Genomic DNA, 22,514 nt, shown 5'->3' on the forward strand with positions numbered 1-22,514 from the left:
TCCGTTCACCATGGTGGTATCAGAACTCAGTGCACCTGCGGACAGGGCTGCAACATTGGCAAACATATGGCCTGGTTTGCTTACCCATTACAAAATGGCTTACAGAGCGAACATAAAACAGAAGGCCCTCTGCCCCCAGGAACGTGTTGCTTTGTGAGACAATCCCTCCATAATCGCTATGGCGACTCCGGCTATTACCGGGGTAATGCTATTTACTGCATTCATCCAGTAACTGATGTAAAAAGACAGTACACTGACTGCCGGACAAGGCACAGGACATGGTGGGAGCCTACAATGGAACCAGAAAGGGTTCAGATCTTTTTTATTTGCCCAATTAATTTCTGAGGGGGGTTCTGAGTAAAAGCCTGCATATCCTGGAGGTTTTAGGACTATTATATGCTTTTCTGATGCTGCATGCAGCTCCAATGCCTTTACACCAAGCTTGCACAGCGTCACTGACTTCTTGCTTAATATTAATGTTATTAATGCATAACCTTTGAAATTCCTTGTAAAAACCTAAGGCTTTCTTCTTATTATGCAACCTTTTATGTGTTAAAACTTTTCTTGAAATTAATTGAACACATTTGGCTGTAAGGCTGTAACATTATAAAATGCCTGCTGTCACAGTTAGTCATTCATAGCCACTGGCATGTGGAGAAAATTTTTTTAAACGAAACTCAGCAAAGTAACATATTTTACACTCATCTACCACTAACAATAACACATGGGTGCTTTTTGACTGAGGACAACCCATCCAACCATGCCTCCATACATCTGCACGTCCATGGGACTTCTACGTCCTCTGGGATTCCGTGTCTTTACCACACTGAACTGGTCCTGAAATGACTGCTGACAGCAGCCCCGCCTGCAGCGGTGACTGTGGTATCAGTAACTGAACACAAGAACAACATCACAGAGGCCAAACTGGACAGCAGGGGAGGAAGCTATAGATCTCATTCCTGTGAGCCGCGATGGTGTTCTGTTATCAGTAATAAATTGTACAAACTGATATGAACAGCAAAGGGAATACACAGTACACACACACACACACACACACACACAAACAGGCCTGTCAGCAGTCCGTATGGGAGCAGTGTGACTAAACGGTGCTGAGAGCTCGCTCTGTTGCCTCAGAGCTCCCCGCCATGCGTGAAAATGAAGTGATTGTCAATTTGAAGCACAGCACACAGTGCACCCAATGAAATGTGTCCTCTGCATTTAACCCATCACCTTTGCTTTCTTCAGTGGCACCTCAGTGGCACTCGGCATGCTTAATAATAATAATAATAATAATAACACATTTATTTTATATCAGGATCTCACATTTATTTTATATCAGGATCTCAAAGGGCTACAGGTTTTAAAAAAGCAAACAAACATTGAAATAGAGAGAGATTAACTAAATATCTGTGGGGGGGAGACCAGAGGTTTCACAAAAAATATATGTCTTAAGATGTTTTTTAAAACCGTCATGAAGTTGGGGAAGGAACTCCACAGGCGTGGGGCAGCAGCATAGAAAGCCCTGTCTCCCAGAGTCCTCCGGGAGGGAGCGTGTTGTCGGTTGTTGTTTGAGAAGTTGTTTTGAGGTGGGGGGGAGTCCATGGATGCATTGGTGAGGTAGAAGGGAAACCATATATTCAAACCTGGGAAGCCAGGACGGGAGTGCTGTGCTCATCATCAGGATATGAATGAGTTTTGAATGTACTGGAGCTTTTGCTTCCGATTACGAGTCCGCTTCCTTACCCGCTACCGCCACTGTAGCTTAAACGTATGTTTAATGTACAAACAGATGCCAGTCAGAATGGCCTCTGGTCTCTGCTCACAGTAACCTGCTATCGCTTCATGTGGTGCACAGTGGTATTATATGACTGGGATGCCATCCCACTGCAAAATTTTGATTTCTTTACATTCTCTTGAAAACTGTCAGTGCATTAATCTTCCCTATAACCAAATATGCATTCATAGTTGAGATAACTACATTTACAGAATAATTCAGAGGAGTATGCATTGCTGATTTCTGGAATGTTAAGGGGTCAAGTTGGCGTTCCAACAAACCAATGAAAGAGGACATTCCTGCAGGTTCCCAGCATTTTTGGTTCTTTCCGCTGACTCAGCACATCCCTCTGCAGCCTAACAAGTCTGTAGGATCAACAATCAGAGCTTAAGTCCAGATCAATACAGCATTTCACGCACAAGGTTAACTAAGTGCAGGGGTGAGCGGCTCTTTCCCTCGGGAGACGCCGACTAACCAATCAGAGGCAGAAGAACCAACCTGCAGACCTTGCATTATTTTTCACAAAAGAAAAAGGAGAGCGGGAGGAGAGCAAAAAAGGACAAGGGTCACAGATGGGCAGGGCTGCCACTGAGGCTCACCTGCAACAGAGGGAGGAAATGGACTGGAGCGCCTACACGAGCGAGCACCTCGGCGCGCTGCTGTCTGCTCCTTCACTTGCCAATTAGAACAGAAGTAATCGTCGCGCTGCCGAGGACGCTCCAGTGGTCCGGCGCGCAACACATCTTTCCTAAAATCCCAGAGGAGAAGCCCCGTTCACCTGTGTCGAATCCCCTGCTCGCCGCAAATGCACCCGTGGGTGCTGTGCCTAATGAGTATGCAGAGGAAGCTGGAGCCAGTCAGCACCTGGGCAGCACCACTGATCTCCAACAATAAAAATAAAGGCCGAGTCTGGCACACAGACCCAAAGCCGGCCTAGAAACACACCTCTACCTGTGCACTGCACAGCTTCCATCTGCCATTTTTTATGTGTGGTATTTTAGTTACATTTGATTTTACAGAATTTTCTTCTGTTTTTATGCTTACATTTAGTGACTGAAAACAAACACGAGTTTATATGACATCCAATGTGACATCCATGGTCTAAATCCATGGTTTGACTTTAGTTTTCTGTTCCATGAACCAAGCACATTAAAACTGATAAATAAAACAGCTCCTATGCAGAAGAACATCTGGGCACAGTTGTTGAGGTCTAGCACATGGGGAGTGTTAACCAATGTCATGTAATCTTTGTTCCTAATACCTCATGGCACCGGCAAGCTACAGTTCTGTTCAGTTTCAGTTGTATTTGTCAAATGCATTACAATAAAATGTGTATAAGAGCTCTGTTAGTATTATTAGCTGTTAGTTATAATTTATCATCACATAAAAACTGCCCAATTTTTCAGTTTTTTACATGATCAGCAAAAATTAGCAGGTTGAAGCCCAAGCAAAGGAAACTTCTCGGTTTGTAATCACCGTGCATACTTGTGTCGAATAAAAACAAAAATTAGCAGCATGCTGTCATTTAGTAAAACCACAGGTCTCCTTGTCATTTGCATTAATTGCATTTCTGTGAATGTGCGCATTTTGGGGGCTATTTTTTTTTCTTTTTCAGTCACATCTGCTGCACCCTCAGTGGCTGTTTGTGGCTGAAAAACTGTTGTTTTTCGCACAAGCTTTAAAGTTCATTAATGTCAAAGCAAATTACTTGAGTGAAAAGGAAGTAGGATGCAGTCTGGATGATTCTCGTCTCTTTCCTGCCTTCTCTCATCATATACCCACCCACATACATGCACATGCACACACACACAATTATACAATGTACAGTATCTCACAAAACCCCTCACATGATATATATATATATATACACAAAATTTGCCTGTGATGCGCTTGTGTGTGGTGTGTTTCAATGTGTGTGGTCATGTGTATTTGTGTGTGGTGTGTGTGGGACTAATACAGGAACAGGTAGGTAATTTCTGTGACCGTGGGAAGACAGTTTGCTGATTCCAACAAAGAAATTCCTATTTGGGGTTACATGTACATTTAGGTTACATGTACAGTACTGTCTCAAACCTCCTGCAGACTGTACAATTTCAGCTATTCAGACTGTATGACATGGATCTAATTTACTTGGGTATAACAGATATGTACAGTGGATGATGGTGTTTATAAAGGTATACAGACTATGTTGGGCTATGACGCATGTTGGTACAGAACAAGAAAGACAAAATGCTTTTTGCTATCCCACTCCCTTCATTTGACCTCCACACTATTTGTGTTTTTCATGTAATTTCATGTTTTGTCAGTGATCTGTAGACACACACTGTGAGATGGTTATCCTAAATTTCTGACAAACTTAGAAGCCATAAAAATACCACCATGATTGTTTTATGAAGTCCGGTGTCTGTGACTGGGAATGTTCAGAAAAGAACTAAAGAAAACATTTTTTTTAAAATAATTATTTAATTTTATTTTAAGAAAAAGTGCCAATACTGTCTATTTCAAGGTTGGACACATTTGTCACAATGTTTAATGCAGGAAATTCCACAACCTTGTTAATACATTCTTGAATTGACTGTAGCTGAACATAAATGTCTTTGACTATACCAGTGAAAAGGGTTTTTTAATAGAGAAACTAAAATGGCACGATGGCCGGGAACGTAGAGACAGGACATAAATTTAACTCAAAATGCAACATAAGAGTGTTTTAGCAACATACAAGAACCAAGGCCGCCTTGAGAACAACTGAAGGATAAAGAGTGCTGATCAGTAGAAACACCTATCAACCTGCTTCACCTGCCTAGTCCAGGCACGCTGAGGCCTGACAGAACCACATGGATTTGATTTAGTATTTGAACATTTCCAACAAAACGAATCACAATTAAAAGACTATTTGTTATATAAGAATGCCAAATTATGTTTGATCGACTAGATCTAGCTGATCTGCATCTAGCTGACTGTCTTGACTGAGGGCTGACGGGGGAAGGAAGCACAGAGACTGGACATCAGTGCAAAAGGGATTTATTACTAAGCACAAATGAGAACGTCACAAGGGCCAAAACAAAGGAATCAAACCAAAACAAATCCGCAGGCGTGAGGTGTAAGGCCAGGAACATAAACTAACACGAAGGTAAGGGTCACGTGTCCACATTAGTGCAGCAGACATGTCTGAGTGCTGCTTCTCGGGATTTATGGAGTCCTGATCCATTAAGCCTAATTAATGTGAGCTGGGATGGATCAGGACTCCGTTTTCAGGTGTATGGGCACCTGCTGTGACGGCCCCATGGCTCTGGGGTGTCACACTGACTAAATTTAGCTGCAAAGGAATTAGGACAGTCTAAATCAGATTAAACATGTACGTCAATTATCCAATATTCAAATAATATTTTTTCATTGTGCAAAATTCTGTGCGTGCATGTTCAAAAACATGCTTAATTAAATTGTGTGTATATGATTTCTTCCTGCTATGTGGTCTATAAATGTTGTTTTTATTGTTTTCAGCATCATTGTCCAACAATCAGACTGTTGTCCTGCTGAGGTCACTGGACTGTGTGACTTTGCCTCATTTCTCATGACTGCGAGCCAATTAGCTGATTTATCATTAGCTGCCGGCCACAGCGCAATATGCTGCATCAGTATGTGTGTGTGTGTGTGTGTCTCTCTGTGTGTGAGCACACACACACTCCTCTGTCTTTCAATCTTCCTGTGAATCCAGCGAGTTGATGAGGGAATGCAGAGACGACATGTGACTTTACCTTCTTGCCTCCTGACGAACCAATCACATTCTCAGAGGCGCACAGCCTGATTAGTGAGAGGAGGACAGATGACACCTCAACCCACAGAGGGACAACGAGAATAAATGCCATTTGCTTTCATTCATTTTAGTTTGAACAGAAGCGGCTGATTAGAAATATCTCCACCCTGGTGTAGGATTTAGGGGCATATTTTGTAAGTTATATAACAGAGATTGTGTTTGTCATGTCCGCTGATGGAGCCGTGAACAATTTTTATTATGAGTACAGAAACCAGAGGTAAACACAGGAAGAAGAAGGAGACGGGGGCTTGTGCTTAGTGTTGGGTGGATTTGAATTTGACACTTTACAAAAATCCGCATACCAAGAATATGTACTGAGGAACCCAATGTTTATTCAAAGTAGATATGACAGTTAAATGGGAACATTTTCACAATTTTTATGTGTTTTGCTGCATTTTTGGATGAAACAAACAACTGGCAATCTGAACACTGCTCGCATGTAACGTATTGATTTTATTCATCAGAAGCTCAGTCACTACAGGCTCCTCCCATTTAAAAACTTTGCTGATGAAAATACCATTAATTTGTGCCTGCAGTTTTATAGAAATTATTTTGTTCTTCTCAATTTCCAGACCTGTTGCCTGTTGAACTTTTTTTGCTGCCTGCCTGACCTGCTATCAGTTTACACTTCTTAAACCGTGTAGAGCCCAAACGTTTTCTTAAGAGGGTTTGATTGTTCCACATAGGTCTTTGTGAAAGTGTGTGTGTATGTGTGTGACCTTGACGTGTATTTTGGTTCCAATAGATATGGTTCACATGCACCCAGATTTACTAACCATGATTCACTTCTGGGTTTTGTGCTGTGGACCTGATTGTAATCTTCTGGTCTGATGGGACGTCTGGACTGGGAGGGTGTAATAAAACTCGATTCCCTGTGCTGCCCCAGCACTGAGAGTTCAGGAGCGCAGATGAATCTGAGAAAAGTGTTCTTGGCACGAGACCCGGTTTCAGACAGTCGTCCTGGTGGAATCATCCAGGCAGGAGTGATGCTTGGGAAGTCAAGCATTCAGCCATGTGGGCAGACAACGTGGCGTGACCCACACACACACACACACACACACACACACACACACACACACACACACCTCCTTGTGCTCTGACCACCTTCAAGACAAGCTTCACTTAGCATCAAGCCACATAAATGAGCCTGTGTGTGAGGTGATGTGTGTGTTTGTGAAGTGATGTGTGTTCTGGTTGTGCGTGAGATGAGGTGTGTGTGAGGAAGTGTGAGGTGAAGAGTCATGACTGTGCGTGCATGGATTTGCATTTGCGTTCTTGAATTTGAGGACCAAATAACCAAACCAAAAAAAGTTTAGAAATTTTTCAAAAGTGGAACGTTTTGCTGGTGCCCGCAACAACAACCAAAAAATTGTTAAAGATTCCTGCGAAATGAATATTTGTGATTACAATTAGTATTATGTGCATCTGTGTGTATGACTGTAGGTAGAGGAAGAAAGATAGGATTTTATAAACTGGACTGAAACCTTTTAATAGTACTAGAACAAGATAAACAGAAATGTAACAAATGTTAGTGTGTGTGTGTGTGTGTGTGTGTGAGAGAGAGAGAGACCCACCTAAGCACACAGGTGTAGAAGCCATTATCCTCCATCTCTGCGGACCGGAACCAGATCGAGTCTCCCTCCTTGCTGAGGCGGTGTCCTGAGAAGATGATTGGCTCCTCAGAGTCTCCCTTGTTTCTGTACCAGATTAGCCGCAACTTGGCATTCTGGGCCATGGTGTAGTTGGTGCGGATGTAGCTGTAGAACAGGGCGCACTTCACCCGCAGCGGCTCGCCTGCCAGCACTCGGTACGTCTTCAGATCCACCGACCAGTCGATGCAGCCGTCCACTGTCGGTGACAAGAGAGCAGAACCTGTTACCTACCAATAATCATTTGATGTAAGGTTACCGAGTGATCAGTTCAAATGCCACTCTACACCCATCTTCAACGTGATCCACCAAATCTCACCAAGCTAGGTACCACCACTGAGACCTTATACTAAGTTAAAGTGTTAAATGATCTAATAGGGGGTATAAACTAGTTTAGTTTGTTGTTTTGGATCGATGTAGCATTATTGCATTTTTCTATGTATCAACCATTATGTTTTTCAGCTAAAAACGTTTTTTGATGACAATAGGGTCCAATAGTTAAATTCCATTGAAGAGCATGTTAAAGAGATGCCCATTAAAGTGAAAGTGGTATTTTTTTGTCATACACAAATACACATCACACTGCATTTAACCCATCACCCTTAGTGAGCAGTGGGCAGCCATGAAAGGTCCCCGGGAAGCAGTGTGTGGGGACGGTACCTCAGTGGTCCCCGTCCTTACCCACTCTACCTCTATGAATCCAGACTTTTCTAATCCAGCGCTTCTAAAGCAGTTTTTTTAGAACTGAAACATATCCAGCACTTTGTCCACTGTTCAGATTCAGAAGTTTATACAGAAGGTTATCCAGCCAGTCAGCAGACCTCGTCCATGTTGTTCAACATGAAGCACGCTCAGGAAACCTGGCCTCCCATGCAAATCAGCCTCGGCGCGTCTGCTTTTCTGCGGGCGAAACACCGCTCCACTTATCTCATGTGCACTTCAGCGCTCAGCTCTCATTTGCATGGGCGCTGAGCGCAAATTTGCATTTCACACAGCAGTTCACACAGCGCCTTGGCGACAATAAAAAGACACAGACAGAAAAATGGTTGATCCCCACGACGGCAGTGATTTACCACTCGTTTTAATGCGAAAGAGGAGCTGAAAGGCCAGCGGGTCATCAGACCAGTTTCAGAGCACCACTGATCCCGCCTCACACGGGGGCATAAACAACTTTAACGTTCGCCATCTGTCACCGCCACCCCATTAGTATGGATTTTGTCCCATTTAAGTGACTCTGGGCATCTGTCTGCAGATCCAAGAACTGGACCCGGTGAGAGGAGGGGGGGAAGGCGCCGCTCTGAGGCAGACGAGTGCAATTTTGGAGGCGGTGTGATGCGTGAAGCAACCGAGGGGGACGTGCACCGAGCCGAGCATTAGCACGGTCTGCTGGGTTAATGCGTCGTCTCCCGGACTAAAGGCACGGTGCAGGGTGCACAGGTTACTGATTGCATAAACCACTGCCCGGGGTGGGGCGAAGCAAGCGCCGTTTTCCCACCGGACGCTTTCCGCTGTGCTGTTTTAAGGAAAGGTTATGGACAACGTCGTCTAGGGTGTTAAGATCACATGCCATCTCAACCATGGTGGACTGTCCCAAGCAGGGTTGCCAGATACAGCAGATAGTTTCAAGGCCAATAAGAACACAAAAAACATTAACTTGAACACACTTACTATTTCAGCTACTTCGTCCACTGGGACCTAAAGAGCAGCAGCCAGTCAAACAATTTGCCATTTTGGGTGAAACTAAAGTACACATGTCAAATAAAAGCTTTTTACCAAATCTTTCTACTGTAAAAAATAATAAATTCTTATGAAATGGAGGAGTTTTTTTTTTAAAACACAAAGTTGGCTGAAAATATGTGTTTTTTTTTTTTTTTTTGGCAGTATGCCAGTTTCACCACTCCATATGTTCATGTTCTATACTGTGCAAATCAGTGAACATCATTATTCTCTGAGCAAGTTGAGAAAGACCAGCTCACAGATCTCTATATACCAACACTTGTTCAATCATAAGAAATAATTGCCACTATCACTTTTTAATAATTATTATTTGTGTTTTTACAATTTTAGTACCTTCCTGAACCATTTCAGAATTACTGTTCATGAAGTGAAAACCCTTTAATTAGTTGTGAAAGTGAAGTGATTGTCATTGTGAAACACTGCAGCACAGCACATGGTGACACAACAAAATGTGTCCTCTGCTTTTAGCCCATCACCCTTAGTGAGCAGTGGGCAGCCATGAAAGGTGCCCGGGGAGCAGTATGTGGGGACAGTACTTTGATCAGTGGCACCTCAGTGGCACTTTGGTGGTTTGGGATTTGAACCACCAACCTTCCAACTATGAGTCCACTTCCACCACGGCCCTAAAAAAATTAATAGTAGTTACTGTGGAGATGAAGTAGTTTCGTTACTGACTAAAGCTTTTGCACATCCGTCTGCCCTGTTCACCTTCCCCTGCCCATCCTGATCAGAACCCTACACCACCAGATAAGAGCTTCCCTGTGATCATTGCAGATGAGTGTGACTCTGAACTCTAAGGGAAAGTCTGGTGACCAAACCGTATGCATCTGCGATCTGTTACAGTCCTTAGTTCATTCTGTCAGTTTGTTTCCATTTTTGGGGTGCCACATTCCCCTTTTATTTCATTTTTTTTACACTATACTGGCATCTAGGTCCTGAGTTCACCTGTTGTGACAACTGTATATATTTAAACTGAGTTGAAATAGGAAGGTGCGCAAAACATCTCAAACTATCCCAGATCATGTTAATTGCCCATATGGACAGGAAAGCCCCAAATCTGGCAACACTGCTTCCACATTGGAGTGCTCGAAAAACTGGGGAGGGATTTGTGTGCGGCTGTGCTAGTTAAGCAGGCTGACCTTCAGATTCACTACCGCTCTGGAATCGTCCAGACAGAAGCAGACAGAACCCATTTGCATCTTCATCTCACTCCTTATTAACCCAACACAGACGCATTACTTCCTCTTTAACTGGAGGTCACCACAAATGCTTTCTGACTTGTGTGCTGCAACAGAAAACACACACACACACACACACACACACACATAGTCTTTCTCTTTCTCTCTAGCCAGAGTCCAGATTCTAAGCAAAACCCCAGAACAGCACTGCACACCCACTGTAATAATAATAGTCTGACCTGCCTGCCATTGCCAAGCGAGTGGATCATAAAACCATGAAGCAATCTCGTGAACGACAGCCTGGAGAGCATGGAGGGAGAATGCCCTGCCCAACCCACTCTCTGCATGGCCCCGCCCGCTGGGCCCCTTCTGATAGGTTTTTTATTATGACCGGGGCAGGTTTTTTTGTGAGTACCGTGTCCTAAAACAGGTGTAAACGGGGAATCACGATATGGCTTCTGAAATGACTCGCACAAAAAACCCACCAATCTTATCAGAGGAAATAAATATGGAAATGCGGGCCGGGTATGGCCCTCTCTCTGTGATTGAGTCAGAGCCGCAGTTTATAAACGAGCGACGCATCTGGGGGGGGGTTATGAATAAATTGACTTTACCACGGAGACCCCCTCACCAAAGCATGGCCCTGATCTGTGCGCCGGTTTGATAGGCTATTAGACTCTTCGCTGTCGACTCTTTGATTCCGCCGCATTTGCGCAACATGCATGATGGATCATATTGAGCCAAACACATGAACTAATGGCAGAGCAGTGACATAAAAATCTATAGCGACGCTACGCAAGAAACATAAAGTGCCAGGATTTGTGAGACTTCAAGTTGGGCAAATTTACGACTGTGTTTGCAATGAAAAACAGACATACACACCACATGCATACACACACACTGTACACACCAATGTATATAAGCCTGAGGAATTCTGGGAACAACAATCTCTCCGACCATAGATTTGAAGTAGTATTGATGTCACTGTATGTTTTGTTAAATATAATGAAATAATGTATAGTAAAAAATCTCTAGTAAAGCAAATTTTGGCAAAAACAAATATTTTAGAGAAGATTTATTTAAAATGTTTGACTCATTGACCCTTAAAACATCCAGTCTTTACTGAACCTTTTACAGAGTTTTTGCATTTTAACATCTAGCAGTTATTAGATAAAATAAAAAATGCTCATAAATGATTAATGTAGTGGCTAAAAAGACTAATGACAGACCTTGTAGAATGTCCAACATGTTTATTAGTTTCATAAATCCCAGATTGTTTTATCTGGCTGTATTAATTCAACACGTCTTTAGTAGGTAAGGACAGACCTTGCGATTGTGTTACAGTGGGGGTTGATGGGACTTTTTTACTTTTTCAGTTTTTTTTTTTTACATTATATAAAACTTATATTATTCATTACTAAACAAATGAGTTTTGTTGTCTTTTGGAGCAGCCACTTTGTACAAGCTGAATGTTTTTAGGGAGGGTTGATCTTATTTGAATTTAAAATGAGATGAATCGCCCACCCGTAACCTCTCACTGAACATTCTGGGGACAGAATCTGGAAACATGAAGATGCAACATGAAAATGCAGCTCTAGAACTAAAACAATACAGAAGAACTCACAGGCAGCAGCTTTGGTGGGCTTTGGTGTTTCAGGTATTTGGTAGAGCGAAAGAAAAATGATTTCTCAGCAGTAGTATAGCAACTAAATAAGATCACAGTACACCAGTTCCTACACTAGGAACTACCAGTGATATTAATGTAGACTAGTGTAGAAGCATGCTCTACAAAACATCTACGTAGGAAAAACCACCTTCTCAGGTCAATGATAGTGCAAATATAACTCCAGGAAAATAAAAAGGTCCTATAAAGTCTTAGAATTATTCTCAAAGTGCCTATATATGAGGTTTGGGTCCAGTACTCATGCAATGGAATACTCCCAATCCCAAACTCCCATTTGATGCATTTATTCCATTAACTATGTCATATGTAGATACTGGAGTGCTGAATAAACATGGTTAGATTTTTAAATCTCAAAATGCACAGAATGCCCTGAAAACTGTGAACCCAAAGCATGTGAATAAAACATTCACCTTTAACTTTTTCAACATGAACTGCTTGGGTGAAAGGTTACAGTTTTCCTCCAGCAGAAACATGGCTGACACGTTTCCAAATGTTTTCACTTGAACCCACACAGATCCTTTATCCTCGTTCATTACACTCATCCATTTGGAATCATTCTTGTTAGCGTTAGTTGTCGCTATTTAATTGATGAATTTCTATGATGATTTAGGTTTCTGCTGCAGGTTCTCAGGTGAGAGCTGGGTCCTCTGCTGGGTGTTTGTATGCTGCATCACACATACAGAAACACATACACAGCACACACTTCAATACATAGAGTGGATATAAAAAGTAAAATACCAGTTTTTTTTTTACAGATTTGTGCAGGTTTACAGGTCATATTAAAGGTGGGGAAATTTTCTGGTGTAATTGTCTTTGTGATACACAGCAGTACAACACATGGTACACACAGTGAAATGAGTCCTCTGCATTTAACCCATCACACTTGGTGAGCAGTGGGCTGTGGCACCTCAGTGGCACCTTGGAGGATCAGGATTCGAACCAGCAACCTCTGATTACAGGGCCGCTTCCTTAACTGCTAGGCCACCCCTTCTATTTGTTATATCACAAAACCTGTCATTTAAACTTGCAAATTAACAATTAAACGAACAACACAAAAATAATGGCATGACGAAGAACACAAGCTAATGAGAAGAAATGATTTGCAGTTATCTCCTTTTCACAAATGTTTCCATTCTCCAGCTCTCCAGGAAAAAAATACAGAGTTCCCTAAATCCCAACCAAATCTCTGACAGAGAGAGAAAGAGGATATCTGCAGCGAGTGAACAAATTAGTTCTAAAAGCCCAGATGAACGTCTGAAAAACTGCAGCACACGCAGAGGACAGCGGTCGCCTGTAGCTCTGTAGTTCTGCTCTCTGCTCTTTTTTTTTTTGTTGTTTTGCTGGTGTTCCTACGCAGGAGAGAGGAACGATCACGTCTTCAGTCACCTTCTTACTCAGCTTTGTCCAGAAATCAGTGTTAGCTGCAACTTCTTGAGTAGCTTGATCTGTCATCAGTGCTGGATCATAATCATTATTGCTATTAATCAAACACGCATTATTTGCACACTGTTAAAGGAGAACCAAAAATAGTCAGATACACACTCATCACACACACACACACATCATTTCAGATGCAGTGAATCTCAAATATGAATATGATAAAATACAGAAATATCTTGATTATCGTTTCACATGTTAATTCATTCATCTGTTTCTGAGGCAGAAATACTTCTAACATGCATATGTTTCAAATCATGATACATGATATATTCCATTATGTCACTCAATCACCTTTCGTAACCCCTTTGTCCTGCTACTGGCCGCAGGGAAGGGACTCGTGGCACCAGCACATCACAGGGCCCACACTCACACACACACACACACACACACACACACACACACACACACACACACACACACCATTCACTCACACCTCTGGGCAATTAAGAGCTGCCAATTCGCTGAGAGGAAGGGAGGAAGCTGGAACACATGGACGATATCTAGCGGATCCAGATTTATTCTTCACAACATAAAGTAGATGTTATTCTAATTATTCTGTCCAAAAAATGCTGAAATATGAATGCATTTTTTTCTGATATACTTGAATCATATATGTATCTCAGTTTGTATTAATATATTTGTGAGGATCTAGATTACAAACTCTGCTTTATCTGCCCTATTGTGATGTTGAGGGGTTCCGGCTGATGAACAGGTCCCAAATGCCCCATCTCAAGTAGCACATAGACAGAACAGCCATAGAATACCTTAGAGAACACCTCACCTTATGCCACATGCCTTCGGGTTACTTTAAGTTCTTCACTTTCTGTTGCTTTGGGTCCTCGTGCCGTTTTGTTCATGGTTAATAAATCCCTTTTGTTTGATCCAAAAATGTCCTGCCTCTGCTCACCCCCCCATCCCCAAGACGTGACACCTATAAACATGTAATTATATCTGTATGATGTTTTGTCTGTTTCTCTTCTCTAAAGGGACTGTGTCCACACACATCCGCACACACAGAGGGCTTTTTTGTTTCCAACAACTTATTTACACCATCCTCCTCCCCCACTCATTGGTTAACACACACACACACACACACACGCAGCTGCAGTGCATGCCATTAATAAAGCAGGTAGTGCAGCTGTGCTGTGACAGCCCAGCACAGCTCTGCAGGCCGGGAGAGTGGTGCCGCCTAACGAACTGCCTCACACTCCTGTCGCCGCGCCGCCCGGACAGGCTGCCATTTCCTGTGGGCTTCGCTGCGCTCCCCGCGCTCGCGCCGAATCTGGCTTCCACTGGCATCTTACTCTGACAGCCAGTCAGCAGGTAGAGAGCAGAGGCGGTCCCCTCTCCGCCGTGGTGACACCGGCCGAAAGCATCCGGCTGCATCCCGTAACGAGACCTCAACATCTCCACTGATGTTGGTGTTAATTAGACAGAACTAACAGCAGAATACAGTCCAGTTGCTAAATAACATTCACAAATATATTTTTTTCTTTTAGCAACAAATGTGACAAGATTTACAAATTTATGACTTACAAATAAGTGTAAGACGATTCACAAATGCATATCTTGACTCAAAAAGAAATTTACATGATGCACAAATGTCATTGCAGTTACATTTATTCACAAACCAATAAACCTGCATTTACAAACCACCGTATATATATTGGTGAAAACCCTTTTGAAACGTCCCTGGCAGCGCTTGATCCACAAATGTGTTTTTTTTTTCAAAAGTTTGCCAATCAAGTGTCTCCAGATTTTATAGCCAAAAATAAAAAGATTTTTAAATAAATGTATTTTGAATAAATGATATTTTTTTGTTAATTTCAAAACGAAACTCCATAAGTTGGCTCCCCTGTTCCCTTAAAAATATTGCAAGGCCTAAAAGACAGAAACTCAAAAGCTGAAGGCCCAGCACAAAGAGACGCTCCAGTCAATAACCTGCATCAACTGCAACCTGAAAATCCCGATCTTCCTAAAATCCTTCTGACACATAGTCAATAAACAGACCACTTAAAAGATAACAAGGGATTACTCCTTTCACCTTAGACCTCCTCTCTGCCATCACCTATCCCTCGGTAGAGGGAGAGAAGCACCGAGATTCCTCAGTGAACTGTATGCAGTACAGTAATGGCGGCAGGATGAATTCTGTTATTGGAGCTGTCCATGGTGCTGGTTTCGAGAACTTGTTTACATCTGTGTAGCTTGAGGAGGTATTCGGTGATCTTCTCTGAACCCAGTCAGAGACCTTCCTGGTTGTGCCAGGATTCATGTGAAACCACATGAATCCTCCGCAGTGTAAACCTTCATAGCATTTCAGACTCAGCATGGCGTTCTTAAACAGGTGTTTCTTACAGCATTCTAAACCAGAATCTCAAATGCACCATGTCTAAGCCCACGCCCTTAATCCGGCCACACTGATAAAGGACTAATTACATGCTCAGTTCATGCAAATGTTTAGATCTGTAGATTTTATATTTTTTTTTTACTACAGCTACATTATTTTTTTATCCAAAAATCATGTATTGTTCATGCAAACAGTAATTTTTGCAAGTACGGATTAATGTGGAGGTACTATGCTGTAAAAACCAGCACATTCACACCCCTAACCCAGCCATCAGTGTGTTTGCTCTTTTTCTGCCCCTCGTCTGTGACTTACGGGGCACTGAGGACGTGATCAGGCATGGCACTGTCCATCAGGCCGGAGTCACCTTGCTTCCTGTGGTGTCGGTCATTTTGTTCCTGTGCCACAGAGAAGGCCGGCCAAGTTGAACTCACTGGACAGTTTTCAACAGGAGTGCAAGGGGCGATGGCCAATTCCAACCTCACCTGTACTTAAAACGTTTTAAACGTCACCCCGTCCAGACACCACATGGGACAACACCCAATCAGCTATCAATAAAGACAAATAAATCCGGCACTTTCAAAAGATGAGGGCGCATGGAGTTCAGCCAACAGATTTGGCTTGAGCGAATCCTGCAACGTTGGCGGCACTAGCCTTCAACGTTCTCATTAGCTTTCCTGAATCTCCCGAGACTCTGGATTTCATTTTTTTTTCTCATGCCAGAGACCCTCAGAATGAGTTCTTTCATACACAGCCAGACCTCATTATTCAAGGACAATTTAAATTTGCCTTGACGCTCCAGCCTCAGCTCTCCACAAGCATGGCTTCAGCCTCCGCCAACCTTGAGCAGAAGCCCCTCCTACCCAGCTTGCAGCAGGGGGTTTAATGCGTTGAGACGGGCCAGGTTTTTGGAGACGTGTCTTTTTTTACCACCTCTGACTTTCACAGGAGGCGGCTTCTGGTACGAAAGGCCAGAGGCACCAAACACTAGTGAACTGCTCACACCAGCCCTGTACTGTAATGTGTAGTTAATGTTGTGAATGGGGCCAATCGTTTGGCCAATTAGCTGTCTCTGTCTCCCCTCGCCGTCGCGGCTGCACACCCGGGCGCGGCTCTGATTTACGCTGGCTAACTCTCCAGCAGCTCCTGCTTAGCGGCGACGTCCTCGGTGCGAGAGCTGCACCTGTTTCCTAATGAGGAGCGGCTTAATTACCCAGCGTCCCGGCGGACGCCGATCAAAACAAATCGACAGTCCGCTCCACCTCTCGCTTTACGAAATTCACTCAGCCCCACCAAATGGTACATCGACACATTTACATTTACAGCATTTATCCGACGCTCTTATCCAGAGCGACTTACAATCAGTAGTTACAGGGACAGTCCCCCCCTGGAGACACTCGGGTTTAAGTGTCTTGCTCAGGGACACAATGGTAGTAAGTGGGATTTGAACCTGGGTCTTCTGGTTCATAGGCGAGTGTGTTACCCACTAGGCTACTACCACCCTGTAGCTGGACACGAAGCCGGACCGGCGAATGAGATCCAGTAAATAGATCTTCACTGCGACCAAATGGCACCCGACAGCAGCGGTTACTGGAGGCGGCGGGGCGGCGGGGACGCGGGACGGAGAACGAGAGCTCAGGGAGCGGGAGGCTGAGGGCGAGTGGGCGAGCGGAGGCTGCGCTGAGTGGAAACAGATGGAGCGGCTCCGCCCCCTCATCACACACCATCCCCGCCGCTCTGTAGCGCCCTGCGTTGGCCGGCGCCGCGCTGCATGTGCATGTGTGCCGGCGGCTCGGCGAGCTGCTGCACCTGCAGAAGAATGGATTAGCTGTCAGAGCGCCGGAGAGGAGTCCCCCCGACCGCCGGCTGTGGACGAGTGACGGTCCTGAGGACCGGCGCTATTCCCATCATGCTCTCCGTCATCATTATGTCATTTCCTGAAGAACACAATTGAGCTCCAGGAATCTAAGTTTTGTTGTTCTAGGTGGGGAACTTAAGACAATTCAGTTTGATTTGAAGCCTTAAGTTTCCCCCCCAAAAAAGAATCTATAACAAATGGAAAGCTGGAATGGATCATCAGGGGATCATAAATCATTAGTATCATCATCTGCTTCAGTTAAGCTGCTGACTTATGGGATGAAGGCAATGAAACTACAAAAAAAGCTGAAACAACGTGCCAAAATCCAGGATCAGCATCACTGATTAACATCATTCCAGCATTTTGGTGTTTACAAGAGTCAATGAGCTGTATTGCCATAAACATCATGAGCAGAATGTGCAGATGACAGTCTGCAGAACACTTTTATTTCCTCCCACTCAGCTACTGGTGCATTTTATGTATAATCTGAAATTCATGTGGGACGATTTAAAGTTCACCCAGTTAGTTAGTTCCTCCTCTCCATGGTATAGACAAGTAACACGCAGTCCGTAAGGTCTGAAAAAACCACAATGCATAGAAACTAAAATGTGTTTGCACAGATAGAAACGTACTGTCATGATCCGTGTCGGAAGGAGTTTCGCGTTCATTTCCTGATCGTATAAAGCTGCCCTGTTCGTGACTGTTCACCGTCGGGTCATTGTTCCCTGTTCACCTGTTACCGGATGTCTACCCTGTCCTGTTCATCATGGGTTAAACCCCTGTTATGTGACGTTGTGTGAATGCGTCCTTCTTCCTTGCCAAGTCTTGTCATCATTTCAGATCACCTGCCTTGCCACGCCAAACGGCCGTGAAACATACGTATGTGTCGGCGCCGGCGCCGCGCTGCTGTGTGATGGCGGCTGGCAGCCGGTTGATGGTAATGGTTATGGTAAATGGTTGATGTTCAACTCCTGTTCAACTTTTAAAAAATGTTTGCAAATGCAAAGTGATCTGCATTTTACTGAAATATTTACTGCAATGCATTATGGATTTAAGCCATACTTTTCATATTTTCCCATTAGGCTATTTGCTATAAAAAATGCACCAGGTAAATATATAATAATGTAATGTAAGTGGTGCAGCTACATCCCCAGCAGAACTGAAAAGCTGCAACATACTTTTCCCTGTTAATTTGTGTTCAATAAAGAACGCCCAGAAGACTGTTCTGGATGGATCTTCATCCTCTGCAAGCTTCATGGATTCTATCAAAAAAAGGAACTTGGCATACTGGACAGCCTGTTAGTTGAGTGCAGATATAATGTGGACACAAGATGTCATTTGATGACACGAAGGTATGAAGGAGGAATAAATGAAACTTTTCCTTCTCAATCTAACTAGATCTAATCAGGCTGCATGATACCCCGATCCAATCAGACAACTGCCCCTCCCAACTGGGTCATGTTGGAGGAGCAGCAAGGAGGATCAGATAAAGCTGCTGCCCCCCCACTCCGTCAAAATCCTCCCGACCACCATTACCACTGCCTCAAGAGGCAAGACGTGACTGCACCCCAAATCCGTGGGTATTCATGGTCAGTAGTAATCTGCTGGGGTTTCACGTTATCCAAAACACAACAGCCAGGAAAGCTGGAGGAGCTGTCCGTGCTCCCGTTCCTGCCCCGCCATTGGTCACTGCCAACCGTCATGTCCTGAGAGACGAATGCTAGATGCCATGGATACTCACTTCACAGACAAAATGGGCTCAACACAACAGAGTGGCGCCCTGCACGAGGCCAGATGCAGACGTAGATTTTTGTTCCATTTGGATCTGAGGTCTCGCAAGGCCAATGGACAAGACAGACAAAAGATGTCACCTTCAGGCACCACCACACGTCCCTCTTTCTGGCAGTGAAGAGCGAAGAGAAATTCCACTGAGATTCTGGCCCACAGGCAGCCGGAGGGCAGTCCGCTGTGTTGTTTGTGCGAGTTCTGTCTTAAAGACCCTCCGCTGGGGTTGGCCTCGGCCCCACATGTCTGGCGCTAGAGCTCAGCAGGCCCTGCTTCGCCACGCACCCGCCATGTCGGGCAGCGCACTGCGCAATGGCGCCCGTAGGGACCCAAACCCAGCAAGATCATCCATCTCGACTGGCAGCGTCCCTCTCTGAGACTGCCACACTGGCCAAGGCCAGGACAGCAGGTGGGCTGAGTGATCTGACCACTGGAAACCAACCACCACCGAGTGGAGGCGGGAAATAAAAAAGCGAAACAAAGACAAATACAGCCACCCCTTCATCTGTTTTCCAATTCCGAGGTCCGCACATGGTGAGGAGACGGTGCAAAAACAAACACATTCCACAGCGGTTCATCCGAAAACCCCCACAGCATCACATAATTCACTTCTTCCATACTGAACACTTCTATCATGCACAATATTCGTGAAAGGATTTTATATGTGTCTGCAACAGGGTCATATCCGATACAAGCCGACGCTCCAAATATGGCAGCTGATTTCAAACCAATCACTTAGAAATTTTTATTAAGATGAATAATTCCTCTGGGTACGTGTTTTATATAAATCTTTGTCATCCTTTTACTCATATTTATTACATAAAGATTCATTTTCATGTGTGGGATATTATTGCAAGCAAGAAATAAGCCTTTTGTCTTGCTTGGTTCTTTGCTAATACCTACATGCCTCTTCAATACCCCTCTTGAACCACTGTCCCCCATTTTCTGTTGCCTAGCAATATGTAAATAAATGCAAATAGTCCAAATTCTAATAGATTCCAGAACCAGATTTTTCTGAACATTATGATCAATACAAAACAACTGGTCACTTACAGTGCTGATCTCATGAGAGAAAAAGATCCAGCATGTCTTCTCATCAGCAACTATTAATATAGTTTTTCCTAAGTATATTAATATGCAGGTTGAAAATGTATTGAGATTGTTTCTGATAGTGCAATTTTATTTTTTAAGTAAAATGGCTACAGTAGTAACATATGGGAATAATGGTCATAATGGGTTAAACATCCTGTTTTTTCTCTCCTGCAACATCTGTATGTGTGGTGCACTAGCAGTCAAACAAACTCCTTATGTAACGAGCACTGTGTACGCATACAGGACTTGAAAATACACCGGAATCTCATGCAAAGGAGTGTTTACCCGGCCCTGTGTCGTATATGTGCGTTAATGTACTCAATGCTGAGTCACCATAATTTAAGAGTTGTCCAATCACCCCAACTGCCCTTGTTCTCTCCAGAGCTCCAGAACTTGCCTGCGTTGATAAAATATGTATGACGAAGGAAAATCTAATGTCTTCTTTGCTTCCTTTATGCTTGCTTAGCATAACCAACTCCTTGACCCACTTATTGGACAGGCGGAGAGGCGCTGACCAGCTCAAAACTTCATGTTGACCTCCATGGCCACAGGCAACGTTCTTTAGCGGGTCAAGTGACGCATGTGGCTCTCCTCCATCCCCTACAGAAGCTTACAGCTTCACCTTTCGTTGTCCAATCAGAATAAAATTCAGTCATGAAAATTTAAATTAGAAAATCAAACAAGCTGCTCTGAAGATGCATGCCTTTTTGACAGCTGAAAACACAACTTCACCAAATTGGAAATAGGAATGGAATTATATGCAAAATGGAATTATATGCAACTCATTTAAAGAACGACATGGTGAAAAGAGAACAGCAGGGTGCTTAGCCTGAGGTCTCGCACATTATTACACAGTAATAAACCTTAATTCCAATCCTCCAAACGTCTATCATCATCACTGAGCAGCACTGCAAACTGTTAAAAACAAGATTAATGTCACATGTCTGGGCTGGGGGGTGAAGGAAGCGCAGAGGCATGACATCTTGGACGGCCCAAAGTACAGCATGAGGTTTCTGTGGAAGTGAGAATGGTTTAAGAGAGCAGAGAAGAATGTGCCAACGACCAAAGAGTCTTTTCACCCGAGCAGGGATACAAAAATCAAAGGGAACTTTTACCTTTTTCATTAAAATTCATAGCAAATCGGAAAAGCACTCGTGTAAATAACAATATTTGTCCTAACTTATTATGAGTACTGTGTATTGTATTGGGCAAGGTGTGAATTGATGGATGCTGTCACAATCCGGTCCGAAAAGGGGTTACTCCGATCCGGGATCCGGACCGGAGTTTCATTGTTGTCCTGTGTAATGTTCCCTAATCGTTTTCACCTGTGTTAATTGTATAAAGCTGCCCTGTTCGTTTCTGTTCGCCGTCAGGTCTTTAACGTTATGTTCCATGTTCACCAGTGTCAACGTCTCGGATGTCTCCCCGGTCCTGTGATTCACCATTAAACCCCTGTTTGTCAGGTCCTTCATTCCTCGTCTTCTCGTCACTCTTCGTCCTCCTCTCCATACACCTGCCTGGTCATGCCCGCATGGTCGTGACAGATGCACTCGTATGAGGTTTAATACATAAAAAATGATCACACAAGACAACAATCCAAGCCCCCATGAGGACATGAAATGACAGGGACGCATTTATAATCACACACAGATGCAAAAAATCACGGCAATCAGGGACAATATCGACAACATACAATCTCTGGACCAGGACATGGAACCATGACATCACGGTTGTGAGAAGCTGTGCTGGTGTGTCCACCATGAATGGAACACAATTCACTAGCACAAGATGCCCATGACGTGATTACAGTATTCCTATGCAAGAACATTACAAGCAGTGAAGAGAAGAGGCTATAAAGGCATGATTGAAGTCTAAGATTGCTGATATGTAATACTTTGGCAAAGTCAAAATGCCCAAATTGTAAGGCAAGGTCAACAAGTAAGCAACATCACATAACATGCAACTACTAAGAACTTGTGGACAATTTCGTAATTGGTAATATTATGTATTACATATTATGAATTACATATTCTATGTTCATGACTACTTTCAAATGAGTTAACAGTTTTCCTGCTGCAATGCCTTTGCTATGGTCATTATATTAAACTTTACAGATCAAATTGTGCACCAAAATATATACCATGGTTCTAATTTATGAA

General features: G+C 43.6%; 1 protein-coding gene across 3 annotated transcripts in view; it reads right to left on the reverse strand.

The window, feature by feature from the left end:
* il1rapl2 (interleukin 1 receptor accessory protein-like 2) overlaps positions 1-22,514 on the reverse strand; it is a 229,673-nt gene that overhangs the window by 82,723 nt on the left and 124,436 nt on the right. For all 3 annotated transcript variants that reach the window (XM_028960794.1, XM_028960793.1, XM_028960795.1), the window contains one exon: positions 7,163-7,436. In XM_028960794.1, coding sequence (XP_028816627.1) covers positions 7,163-7,436 — 274 coding nt within the window. The remainder of the gene's footprint in view (positions 1-7,162; positions 7,437-22,514) is intronic.

Source organism: Denticeps clupeoides, chromosome 18 (assembly GCF_900700375.1).
Source record: "Denticeps clupeoides chromosome 18, fDenClu1.1, whole genome shotgun sequence".
Taxonomy (NCBI): Eukaryota; Metazoa; Chordata; class Actinopteri; order Clupeiformes; family Denticipitidae; genus Denticeps; species Denticeps clupeoides.